Source organism: Anoplopoma fimbria, chromosome 21 (genome assembly GCF_027596085.1).
Source record: "Anoplopoma fimbria isolate UVic2021 breed Golden Eagle Sablefish chromosome 21, Afim_UVic_2022, whole genome shotgun sequence".
NCBI lineage: Eukaryota > Metazoa > Chordata > Actinopteri > Perciformes > Anoplopomatidae > Anoplopoma > Anoplopoma fimbria.
Genome location: NC_072469.1, coordinates 18,397,210 through 18,410,780, shown reverse-complemented (window position 1 = coordinate 18,410,780; position 13,571 = coordinate 18,397,210). Strand labels below are relative to the sequence as shown.

Below are 13,571 nucleotides of genomic sequence, written 5' to 3'. Positions count from 1 at the left end.
ACGTGTGCAGCTTTTAAGCTTAGTTTTGTTCCAGTTTGAATCGTTTTTAAATCACTGTCATGACCTTTAATCCTTCCTGTGTATTATTTCAAGTAAAGTCAACAGTTAAAAATATGAATGCCTCATAACATTTGCCTCTGCACTATACTTTTGCTCTGGTTTATGCTTTAAGATGCTTGTTTAAGAAAGGAGATGCACTTATGACTTCTGGTGACTAGTAGTTCTCTTGAATACCTATGTTGAATACACTTCCTGTAAGTCTCTTTGGATAAAAGCGTCTGCTAAATGACTGTAATGTAATGTAATGTAATGTAATGTAGAGCTACTTTTGGCTATATAACTTATGCAGAGAGTAGGCTTATTAAATGTTCTAGATCTGGGGCACTACACTTTTTATTTTTGTTGTCTATTAATATCAAACTTAAGCACATCTTCAGCTAGACAGCCTCCATCACTTTCCTTTTACTTAATGCAACAACTTCAGTTAAAGAGCCTCTGGTTCATTAAGTAAGCCCTAGGTTGCTGCAGTGTCTTAGGCATACTTACATTCACAGGCCCATTCTGGCCTCACTGAAACATTTAAGAAGTATGCATCTTAATTGCAACAATTAACTAACAGTCATGAATCAATCGGTTAACAATCAAATATCCCTTTGGTACTTAAAAAGAGATGTAGGTTGAGTAGACTGTTTGTTACCGAGGCTGCCAGTTGGCTTGAGAATGACACATTTTAAATATTCTACTTGTTTTCTTTATTTACCTTGGTTCCGTTAATGTTTTATAAGCTCACATCTTTATCCTGAATCATTTTTTCGTACCAAACTGGAATTTTCTGACAGGTCTCTGCATGTGTGTGTTGACAGAACTCAGTTTTCCAAGAGGGTGCAACCCCAAACTCTATAAAAGCAGAAGTCTCATGGTTAGCAGAACACACAATCCTCTGTATGTGAAAGAGTGTGTGTGTGTGTGTGTGTGTGTGTGTGTGTGTGTGTGTGTGTGTGTGTGTGTGTGTGTGTGTGTGTGTGTGTGTGGTCATGCAGGTACATTCATATGTGTATGAGTTTGCCTCTTCATTTCTAACTCTGGATTTGGATTCCATTTAGGAGTCCGTTGGTAAACACAGTAACAAACAGTCTTCCTCTAATGACCGAAGATCCCTTTTAAAGCCCTGAATTCCTCAATAAGAAAGTAGCAGTGCCTGTTTGTTCAATGATTTTTTGCAAACATTGATATCAATAGCAATATGTAATCGTTTATGTACAACTTCGGTCCGTTGACTTTAAATAATATAATTTTTTGTTATATTTTTCACTTGCTGCTCATTGGCAAATTATTGGACATTTTATCTGCAGTGCAATCAAAGTATGTTTCCCTTTATGTGTATCGCTTCACTCCTGCCAAAAAACTGCAGCCCAGAGCAAAGAGTTGGATCCATAATGATGGAACACCAGACTAGTTTTCATTCATCTGGACATTTAGCTAATAGTAATTGAATTAACTGGCAGGAGGCAATATGCTGAGGGGGGATCTTTGGCCTTGGATCTTGTGTTGTTGTGACTCAGGGTATTTGTATTCTTTTTTTCTACCATTTTATTCAGAAAAGAGTTGAAAAACACCTTTTTATCATTACCAGCCCTTTGTTTATACCTTCACAGTTCTTAGTTTTCGACCATTGACAACTAAAGAGCACCGGTAGAGATGTTTGGAATGCAATTGTAGTTGCTTAGGGAGTAGTGTGTGTTATTAATTTACTTTCTCCTTTGAAAATGTCCCCACTCATCTGTGTTTTCATATTACTGACCTTACATCACACGTAAGGTCAGTAATTTGACCTTACATGTGACCTTGCACATCTGTGTCTCTACCCCCCTCTATCTGAGTCCTCTCTACAATTTCATCATCATTGCTCACCACCTCTCCCCCTCCATATTTCTCTGTATGTATGTAATAACTAGTGAGGTAATGGAAAGGAAGAGTAGTAATGACATCATTGGAATGTAAAGATTTCTCTTCTCTTCTGAATGACATGCAAAATAGAGGGGACTGATATGGTTGTCGCACCAAAAATGCTTATATATAGCTTGTGTGTGTGTTTGTGTGTGTTTTGTGCGTGTGTATATCAGTGAGCTCCAGTTATGTGTTTGTGTAGAAAACCAGGATGTGTGCTAGTGCATTCACCGTTTGTTTTGGGATGCCCTGTGACCTCAGGGAGGTGCATGAACCCAGACACAATCAGTTTAGGCAACCCCCTATTAGAAACACATGTTGTGTATGTGTTCAACATCCTGACATTGATATCAACATCCTGACATAGCAGACAGCCTGACTGTGATTTGAAGACAGAGAGGGGTTATACATCCCAGACTTGAATTTGACCAAATATAGAATGTACACTTTTTTCCCCTTTCCTTCATGAGTAGTTTATAGGGTGACATAATGGAGAATTGAAAAGGCTCTGAAATCGCAGAAAAAAGGTTGTACATTTGCCTGGTTCACACACATTATTTGACCCACACATAATAATCTGTTGCCTCTGTTTGCTGTGGTCAGCTTCAGAATGGCAGACCAGAACCTGGTAGGGATTCTGTGTTTTGCTTAAAGGTACTTCAGAAAAGACGATGCAGGTTGAATGTTTTATTTTCATTTGGCCAAACCAGAAAATTTACTTCCCTAAATTTTGACTTAACCCCATATATATTGTTTTATTTATTAGCGGTTATCAAACAACAACAAATGTTTATGCTATATGACTTTTTTATATATTTTATGACATACTAGACTATTTCTTTATTATGACATTTTTATGACATACTACATGAAGCCACATTAAATGCACGAGGGCTTCATCTTTTCTCTCTCGTCTTCATTTTTTGACTATTAATTAATTTTTTAATTTATTATACTATATACTATAACTTTACTATGACATTTTATGGCATACATTCTGTAAAGGCACATCATGAAGACATTTCCATTGTTCTAATTTAATATTGTTATATCGCACACCTATATAATATCATATATTTCATTTTTATTGGCACACTATTTTACTACATTTTATGCCATACTTTATTATGACTTTCTATGGAATTTTCTATGACATACTTTGACTTTTTAATGATATACTATACTGTGAGTTTTATGACATTTTTCTATACTATGACTTTTTTATGCAATACTATACTTTTACTTCCTTTTATGGCATACTACACTCAGATTTGTCTATGACTTACTAGTTTGCCTACATAAGAGATTGACCTTTAGCCCAGGTAGATGGTAGTTCAAGTAGTTAATTCGCTGTCTGCTGCATAGAAAAATAAGTTCATTTTGAAGAGATGTGGGTAACACAAGATATAAGTGTTTTGATATCATATGACAAACAGTAAAGGTAAATGGTTTTTAGCAACAAACCATCCACAAAGGACTGTTTGGCTCTTTGGTTTATAGCCAACACATATTTAAATCAAATGGCTATGGTCATGATAAAAGTTAAGCGAACATCAACAGTCCCTCCTGTGGACAAAATACCTGCATCATGGCAAGGTTTATACAGCTTAATGTATATTTATTTGAAATTATTCTGAAAAATAATTGTTCTTCATAAAAAGCATACTTTCCACTGCCAAGATTGCATGTTGAAACTTGATTAACTGTAATCATGATCACAACATAATAAGCCAGCCATAAACAGATAGTGTCTGTCCTCTGTACCCTCAGAAGACTGACAACTGCCCATGTTTCAACTAACACCGCCTGAATGCTAAATATAGCAAGAAACTTAATGACAAGCCACTTTGTAGGTCATAAATACGGTTATTTAATTTTCATTGTATATGATTACGGCACAGTAATTAGATGCTGTTAGTGTCAGAACTCCTACAGTATGTTATCAGTGTTGTGACTGTGATAGCGGATGTGTTTGATGAAATTTCCACAAAGAATTGGCGTTGTGTTCTAAAAATTATAAGATAAATGCAAATTAGTAAACACCAGGATTATCTCAGGATTATGTAAATATATATATTAATATATCAATATCATCAGGCACCCCTGACCTCTTTTAGGGCAGTGTGTGTTGCTCATGAAAACTCAATAAATACGCGAGCGCACACACACACACACACACACACACACACACACACACACACACACACACACACACACACACACACAATCCCCCCCCCCCCCCACACACACACACACACACACACTCACATAATTCAATCAATTTAAATGAGGCCACCCAACATGACTGTTATCCCCCCACCCCCTCTCTCTTTTTTCTCTCTCAGTCACACACACACACACACACACACACACACACACACACACACACACACACACACACACACACACACACACACACACACACAACCTCTTCCTCTAGAACACAATCAAACTTTCCAAATAGGGTGAGATCTGTTGACCTACCAGGACAGATACAGTACGTTGTAGGCAACAGGCAACAAAGTCAACCACAGAGTATTTCAGACAGTGTTTCAGTCACACATCGGCTATACGGGCAAAAGGCAAGAAGACTAAATGAGGAACAGCTGGAGAGTGAGAGAGAGGGGGAGAGAGAGAGAGAGAGAGAGATTTGGCACTGGAGATGGTAGCGAGCATGATGCTGCTAGCAAATACAGATGAGTGGAAAAATCAAAGCGACAGTCATACACATCTGATTTGATACAGCCATGTGAACACTCAGCTGCAGACAGGAACACAGTTAACAGGGAGGCTATTGACATAAAACATGGCCCAGTAAGTCTGTTTAAGTGCTTCTGGCGTATGTGATTGAGGGTGGCGTATATAGAGTGTATTTCCCCATGTGTGTGCATGTCCTTGGACAAAAAGATCTACTTTAAATTAGCAAAGAGTGCAGCGTTTTATATTTAGTGCATACAGGCAGCCGAGATACAGGTTGTCTGCCATTTAGATGATTTCAAAGAATTAGCTGTGATCAGTATTTGGTAGTAAAAAAAATAAAAATAAATTGTCGGTAAGCCCCTATGAAATTAACAAAGAGAGAGTTAGATTGAAGAAGTCACATTGGAGGGACACAAGGGAAGCACTCTTGGATGCTCTAGCGTGGAGGGCTAATTATTAATCAGGTTTCTGCTTGACTGTGGATGCTCTCCTAGCTGTTTCTGTGTATGTGATAATGCTGCTACAGTTTTCATCAAATGGAATTCACCATTTTCGAGGGCATAAAGAGGCAGATAATTGGACTGATAAGGCGAAAGCTAATATCTGATTAGTCCCATACACTTTAAAATCTACACTGAGCAAAAAATTGCAAATTGACTATTGGTTACAAACTACTTAGCGTATCCGTGAAGTTAATTATTCCGGATCCTCTTTTATTTCAGAACAGAACCAGCTGAAATCAATCAATTATACCATGCTTTTCTGAAGATGCTATGGTGCTATTGCAAACATGCACTTTGGTAATGCTTTACATCATTTAATTAAGAAGTAATTCATCTGAGAATCCTGTAGGTATTGTGTCTATAAGGAACTTTAAGGGTTACATTGGGTATTGTGTCATCCTCATTGGAGCCAATTATTACAGCACACTCACACCAACTGTAGATGCACAGTTACGTCTGTCTCCCTCCCCCTCTCTCTGTGTTGCTGACTGATACGGCTAAGCCTTTCTATTCCTAGCTCTGGATATTCCCCAGATTACTTTCTGTGTGTGTGTGTGTGTGTGTGTGTGTGTGTGTGTGTGTGTGTGTCTGTGTGTGTGCTTGTGTCTTTGTCTATGTATGTGTGCCTATATGGGCTCATAAAAAGTTGACTTTGTTGATTGCATTTTCACTACGTAATCTCTATGTATCAACTTGGTTTGTTATGACATTTGTAGTTATTTGATCAAAATTGGCATTACCAAAAAATACATTTGAATTTTAAACTCACCAGCATGATGGATCCTCCCAAATTGTTAAATGTAATAGAGGGACAGGCAGCTTAAATTGCTAATGTTTAGATAGCTATGTTAAAAAAAATAATGCTTTGCATCGACATTTATAGCCAATATGAATGCACAAAAAAATGAAGAAATTGCTACCTAAATGTTTTAGATTACAGTAAATTAGTTTAGAGGAGCATGTTTAAGTGTTACTGTAAATATCAAGTGATAAAAAAATCACTTGATACCGCAGGCCATTTTGGCTTAAAACTGAACATTTGTTACTTTATACTTAACTTTCCAAGCTATTATAAAAGAAAATGCCAAGTTTTGGGTGTAAAATAAACTCAATTTACGAGAGCGGCTACAATCCAGTGTAATGGAACAGACGAGATTACAGTCAGGGAGGGCATATGTCTACGTCCATCAGAATAAAGTAATGAAGGCTATAAAATTGCCATAGTGTGCATCTTCATTTGGCCTACATACAAAATACATAATCCTCCCAAAAACCATCGGATTTGAATCTCTGTTGTACTCAAAGTCTCACTTTACATTTTTTTCATCCATCCCCTGGAAGTACCTCTCCTGATTGGTTCAGGGTTGTTGAGCTACCTGGTAGTGTTGTTATTTTTATCCCTTTAGCATTTAGTCATTGAGCGGGTGATATGGTTTAGCACATGATTGCCTTTTCTCGATTAATGTGCGTCTGTGTGCATTTCTCTGGTGCTCTTCTCCCAGATTTTATTTTGTCACCTACATTGCCAGAAGCCACTGGTTAAGCCCAATAGATGTAACAGATAGTCCAGATAGGGATGTGTTGAGCAGAAAACTAGAGCCTGGCAGAAAAGCGTAAAAATAAGGTTTAATGCTTATGTGTGGTTGTGCGAGCGTGTAAAAAGGTTCACAGAGAAAATAGGACATTGCCAGACGACTGAGATTTCTCCAGACGCGCTGCAGGGCATGCTGCTGAAGTACAGCACAGCGAGGCTGGAGGCTTGCCAAGAATGTGTGTGTGTGTGTGTGAGAGAGTGAGATAGAGACACATAGACAAGGTCAACATGCGTGCGTCTGAACAGATAAAGCAATCTGGAGCGGTGCCAGTGTAAGTGAACTTCTTCCAGGCGATCCATCAGTTTCTCCACACGACCTCTCTCTCTCCACCTCACCTCACACTGCAGCAAAGCACCGATGTGACTACATCTCCAGCCGGCTGACAGCCTGGCTTGGTTCAGCCAAAAGTTTAAGTTCAGCTTGTCTTACCGGTGAATAAAACATCTACTGAACATGTACTGCACAGCCTGTCCTGCAGACTTAACCATAATCCTTGTCTGATACAGATTAATTCAAATAAAGGCTGGGGGAAATGTGACAGATCGGTCACATGTTAATCTAACATAATAGTGAATTAATCTTGATCCTGGTTAGTTAAGGATGATTTAAACATGCTGGAACTTGATAAAAAGATTGATGTAGAGTCTTGCAGTTTTTTTATATTTTGGCTTTGATGAGTGGCAATATTGTTTAGAATTCAGTATTTTCTAAATGCGTATTTACCATCTATTCTATTGCACACCTTGTCAGTATAATGTTTGTGTGTGTGTGTGTAGTTGGTAGACATGGGGGAGGTTGGCACCAATTTTGTAGATTGTCTATGAACCTTCACACCCTCTCTGTACTAATCTTCAGTCATTAATATATTTATTCATTTCAGGGTGACAGAACTTTTGATCACATCCAATTCAGAGTTTGATGGAATAATTTACTGGAGTAGCACGTTGTTCTCGTACCAAGAGGTGCAAAGCATCAAGTAGGTTTTTTATAGTGCCCCTACGAAGGGAACAGCATGTCACAGAAGAAGGTTAATGAGTCAAGTCTGCTCAAGGAATATCTAATGTTGAATAAATTGTGACAGCTCACCTAAACACTATGATACTTCATTCTTTTCAGCAAAGTTTGAAGTGTTTTCTTAAGTCTGATTAATAACATCTTATGGCAAAGGTATGATATTCACAGCAGCTGGGAGGTGATAGATATCGTATCTGGTTTAATCAATGTGCATGTGCTGTAATACTTGAAAAAAAAAAAAAAGAATAAGGCATGACGTACATTCATGCCTTATTATTTTACATGTAACACACAGGGTTGATTTTTACCTAAATTTTAAGCCGTTAAAGCATTGAAAGTTATTTGGGGATTTCTTTTTTTACTGGAAATAAACGGTCTAAACAAAAATGCCCGCGCTATTCCTGGATTACCCTCAGCAGGCATCTGTAGCAGAATATATAAATATTTGTCTTGCAGCTGATGTATGCACTGACTATATGTATCTTGACAGGGGTAGGTTTGACTGGTTGACCTTTCCAGCATATTCAGGTTAAATAAAGCATTAATTAAGCGTCCCTGTAGGTTCTGCTAGCTTGCCAATCAATAGGTCGTTGTGAACAACACCATTTTACTTTGGCTGTCTTGACAAATTTCCGATAGATGCTGTTTCACAAGTTACTTGAACTATCATTTACTGTTTTTAATGAGGATCTCGTAATATCCATCATTCTGTCAGTTGCCTAGAAACTGAAAAAAAGATAATTTCCCTACAGGTTTATTTTCAAGATCTAAGTCATTTTCCTAGTCACATAGATTTGCGTCTCATTAATCCAATCATTTACATTTATCGACACCTTTTGTGAATTTTGGCTTCCTGTATATCAGCTCAGCATTTACCCACCTGTGCTCTGAATGAAAGTGAAAGACATCCCTGTCTAACAGAAATATTTCATGCAGAAATGTATAAACACTGTGTACATGATGTGTCAACTGAGAACTCTGTGTTCCTAAATTCAGCCTGCAGCTTCCCCCTCCATCTCTTCTCTGGTGGTAAACTTGTTTGTTTTGGCCAGTGAGGTGTGCACCTTCCAGAAAGTACCCAACTTTTACAGGAGTTTTCCACAACTCCCGAAAAACTCACACTTGCAGACTAACATTTACACAGACGTCCACACAGATAAAAGGGTTCTTATTCCCGCATGAACACACAAAAGTACACAGCAACATCAGACAGGGAGTCAGCTTGTTTTTCCACTTAGCTCAAGACGATTCAGTTCTCAATGAGAAGACAACTGATAACACACTTTTTGAGGATAATAGTTTGGAAAGATGTACAGAGGTCTCCTTGTCTTTTGGGTTTCTAACAGGCAGCAACCTCCGCTTCTGAAAAGTGAAGCCAATGCAGAAGTGCCTTAAACAGCGACTCGTCTGGTTTCAAAGATAATTCAGATTATAGAAGTCGAAGAAAAAATGACCCTACTTCTTACTTTATCTATTACCTCAGTAAACATTGTATATATGACTTTATGGTCTCAATGGCTAGTTTCAAGACTTCTGTACAGACCGAATGATGTTCATTTGGTAACTTATGGTCCCATTTAGAGTAAAACAGACCATAAAGTAGGGTATGCTTTAGGTGGTGGCTACACCTTGTGATCAGCAGGCTGCTACCACGCCAATGTGTGGTCTAAGAGTTGTCTTTGTTTTCGTCATAGATCTTTAACCCTTTCACAGTGTGTTTTCAGTTCATTAAAGTTAATTGCAACATCTTGGTTGCCTAAAAATTTTCCCCACTTGGTGTTCAAATTTCCCAACACAGCAAAATAGGAAGTAAAGAGAAAATAAGGGCAGAGGGCAGGGGATTTACAGACACAGACACCACCAAACAATTCCAGTTGGTCATAGATGATGATTGGGGGGGGATTATTTTCTTATAAGTCCATTTATTCTTTTTGGAAATTGTTGCATATTATACCTTTAACTCCTCTCCTGTCACTTTTTGTCTCAGATCGGGCTGTTGGTTGCATGTTACCAAGGTTATGTGGACGTCGTCATAGCGCTGTCTCAGTGTCCATATCTGGATGTCAACTGGCAGGACAGCGAGGGAAACACAGCTCTCATCACTGCTGCTCAAGCAGGTAACACACACATTTAAAGACAGCAGTATATCAGACACTGACTCAGTGAAATACACACAGACGCTGACAGGCTGGTTCAGAGCAATGCTGAGCACACGCATGTTCAGATACAATTACATACCCACAGGCAGTGTGGAACTAATACTGACACAAAACAAACAAAGACTAGATTAAAAAACTTGCTGTACTCAAGGGTTTTTGAAACAGAAGTGATGAGCGTGTTGTGTGAAAGCAAATATGGACCAGCCGTATGGAGGTGGATCACGCTTGTCCAAACTATGATGGACAAGTGTGAATGCCTCAGCAGATCTTATCGTAGCCAAAGTTGTGATAACAGACTGTGTTATAACTTACAGTAACTACCGTCTGTCCCTCTGTTCTTCAAGGCCACATAACAATCACCAACTATCTGCTGAACTACTACTCTGGGTTGGACATCGAGAGGAGAAACTGCCACGGCTTCACCGCTCTGATGAAAGCCGCCATGCAGGGCAGGGTGGAATGTGTGCGCTCGCTCATGATGGCAGGTGAGGAACTAAATTTGCAAAACTCTATAGCAATAAGAAAGGAGGATATGCGTAGATTTCATACTCACCTCTAGATAAAAACATCAACATGTATTTCTTTGTAATTTGTTGCGCTCGTACACATCTATTAACTTTCTCTCTGAGGGTTGTGTGCTGGTTGTGTGCGTGAGCTGTCATGAGCACACCGAGACAGACAGCAGCATTTGGAAACAAACTTTTATCTTCATTCATTTCTTTGCTCTCCTCTTCTTATCTTCTAACCCATATATTTGTGAATCCACCATTTGCTATATCCTTTCTTTGACATATTTAACCTTCTTTTTTGTGTCACCACCAGGAGCTTCACTGAATGCCATGGATTTTGGCCGCCACTTCACTGCGATTGAGTGGGCCTTCTTTACAGGCCGTTATGAAACTGCCTGGGTGATGACGCGCCTGATGGAACGGCCCTGCCCGCTCCAGTACTGTGATACATTTAGGTAAACTCATAGCTCGATCACATTGTTTCTCTGTATGCCTGTCTGTCATGGACAATATCATGAACCAATATCTGAAGAGGTGGTGTAGTATTGTAGCTTCGTAGTTACGTAATCATCTCCACATCAGTGTCTCCGGACAAGGTCATGCTTGAAACACGTTTAGATTCACCCACTTTCTTTTCTAACTATGTGATGCAAGACATTGGGACTTAGACATGCAGCACAAGGTCAACAAAAATAATTTGTGTAAGATAAAAGGAGGGAAATACTATACTATCCATGCATCAAACAACTCTAAAGTAGCCTTGAGAGAGTCTATGACTTACTTTATGATGGTGAGAAGAATCAACCCTACCTGCTGCTGTACAGTGGATTTATATAAAGTTTCTTCTCCCAGTCTAGAGTGGCCCCCACTGGCATCACTAGCAGCCAAAGCCCAGGAGCCCCGTGGCTGTCTGAAGCGCCTGTCTGACACTGTGCGGAACATCTTCAACATCTCGAATGTCACCAACCCCGAGGATCAAGGTGTTATCGACCACATGGTTTTTGTAACAACTGCAATGAGGAGCCCAGTCATTGCTGTGTCATGCCATTCAGTGAGTAATTAGGCTCTAGAATATGCTTACTCTTCATTTTCCAGGTATTCATTAAACAGTATCCCACCAGATCAACCCCAACCTACATGTCCCTCACTTTCCCCCAATAAATCAACAAGCATTTTGCAAATGTAAGCTGTGATAAGGTTATGCAAGTAATTACTCTTTGTGATAAGATTATTGTTTTTTAAAGCTGCTCTCGTCTGTATTATTCCAGTGTATGTACATCTTCAGCATAGTTGGAGATATCAGAGCTCACTTTCTTATCTTCAGTTGGAGCCAAACATTCTTGTACAATGTGGAAATCACCTTCCACAAACTGGAAATGCGACTGAACAATCAATATTTGTGTGCTTTTGTATCAGTATGCAAATTACTTATCTTATTGTTCTTATCAAGTAGAAGAATAAAGAAGTACTAGCTGCTGCTGTTTCATAGAATCAATGTGCAAATAAACCAGTGATAATATTGTGGTAATGATGCTATTAAAGGAGAAATCTGGCGCTAATTTATCTTTGCTTTCATCAGCAAATTCTCAGTTTTTTCATGGGATTTGCACTTAATAATTAAATGATATAATTAACTGCAGTCTTATCTGATAAGCAGTTTATTCAAGCAAGATTACCAGTACTGCAATACTTTAAAGAAAATGGTAACTGAGCACTGCATTTTGTTAATAAAAAAACAGAATTCCACAATTATCACTACTATTACTCCTGCAGTGCTACGAATACTGATATTATAAGTAATACCAATCAGAGACTGTGGTCTTGTTTTAGGTGTGTCCTGACAGCCCCCCAGGTGTGGGCAAACGGCGTTATGCAGTTCCTGAGATCATCCGCCAACAGCGTGCCAAGGAGCTCCGCACCATCAACCCTGACAGAGTGGATAGCCACCTCAAACTTTTCCAGAACTCCAGGGTCACACTAGTGGCCAAGAACGCCGCTGACCGCAGGGCCAGCCTTCAGGCCCAGAGTCTGGTGGCTCGACACAGGAGCTCCAGCCTGAGCACGGTGGCTTATAACGACGCTCTGGAGCTGCGGAGAACCAGCCTGCTGCCCATGCACATGGTGCTGAGGAGGAGCAGCGTCAGGCCGGGGTTCAGCATTCCCAAAGTGAGGATCTCCAAGGCCCCCACGCCCACTTATGAACCAGAGAAGATACGGAGGAAGAGCAGCTCCAAAGATGGAGGGGGGCACATGTTGCAACTACCAAAGTGGCGGTACAAGGAGCTAAAGGAAGAAAGGAAGAAAGCTGAGGAGGCTGAGAGGAGGAGGCTGGAGGCTATAACCAAGAGACACCTTGCTGCTGGGAAAAAGAAATAATATTGCCTCAGAGGATGCCATGCACACTACAAAATACTTTTTACTATGATATGAATAACCAGATGTGTTTCTAAAAGAGGACAAAAGAAAGGCTGTAAGGGGGAGGCCAGTCATCCTCTTAATAATGTCTGCCACGGCTCTGAAAGCAATAAATGCACAATGCTCAGTATTCTTCATGATGTCAATCAGTGACTACCCAGGGGATTTGATACTTGAAATGTTTTTAATTAACTTATTTTTCATATTTATTGCTTTTTGATGGATGGCCTAGTCTATATTTTGTCAAGCTCTGGTTGTTCAATACAGCAGTGTTTTTGTATGTAGGACACTTATTGACACAAATTCTCTCAGACTGTGACCACAGCATAAATTAGTTATTAAAGGGGTTTTAGGATGTCATTTAATTATTCAGTGGAGAATACAAATAGGTGTGTTATATTGACTGAGAAATATATAAAAATATATGGCATTTGACAGCAATATTTTAGATCATTTTTTGTTCTGCTTTATAATGACTAACCCATGAATGTATTTACATATAAATTTTATATTTGAGATTTCAATGATTTTTGAGGAGAAACTTTTTATTTTTTATTAAATATAGACTTTTTCACCTACTGATATATAAACATCTATGTTTTCTAGTCTTAACGTCCGAGACCAAGACTGAAATGTGAAGCACTATTGTGATGTGACACTTCAATCTCAAATGTTTACATTGCAAAACCCCATTCATTGTGCTGAATGGGACTCTGAGATTGAATTTTG

At 39.1% G+C, this 13,571-nt stretch overlaps 1 protein-coding gene across 1 annotated transcript in view; it reads left to right on the top strand.

Annotated features, from left to right (window-relative positions):
• ankrd33ba (ankyrin repeat domain 33ba) overlaps nt 1-13,313 on the top strand; it is a 14,261-nt gene extending 948 nt beyond the window's left edge. The window contains exons 2-6 of the mRNA XM_054623247.1: nt 9,747-9,876; nt 10,263-10,403; nt 10,741-10,882; nt 11,280-11,478; nt 12,258-13,313. Of these exons, the coding sequence (XP_054479222.1) occupies nt 9,747-9,876; nt 10,263-10,403; nt 10,741-10,882; nt 11,280-11,478; nt 12,258-12,803 (1,158 nt within the window). The 3' untranslated portion in view covers nt 12,804-13,313. The remainder of the gene's footprint in view (nt 1-9,746; nt 9,877-10,262; nt 10,404-10,740; nt 10,883-11,279; nt 11,479-12,257) is intronic.
• The last annotated feature ends 258 nt before the right edge of the window (nt 13,314-13,571 follow it).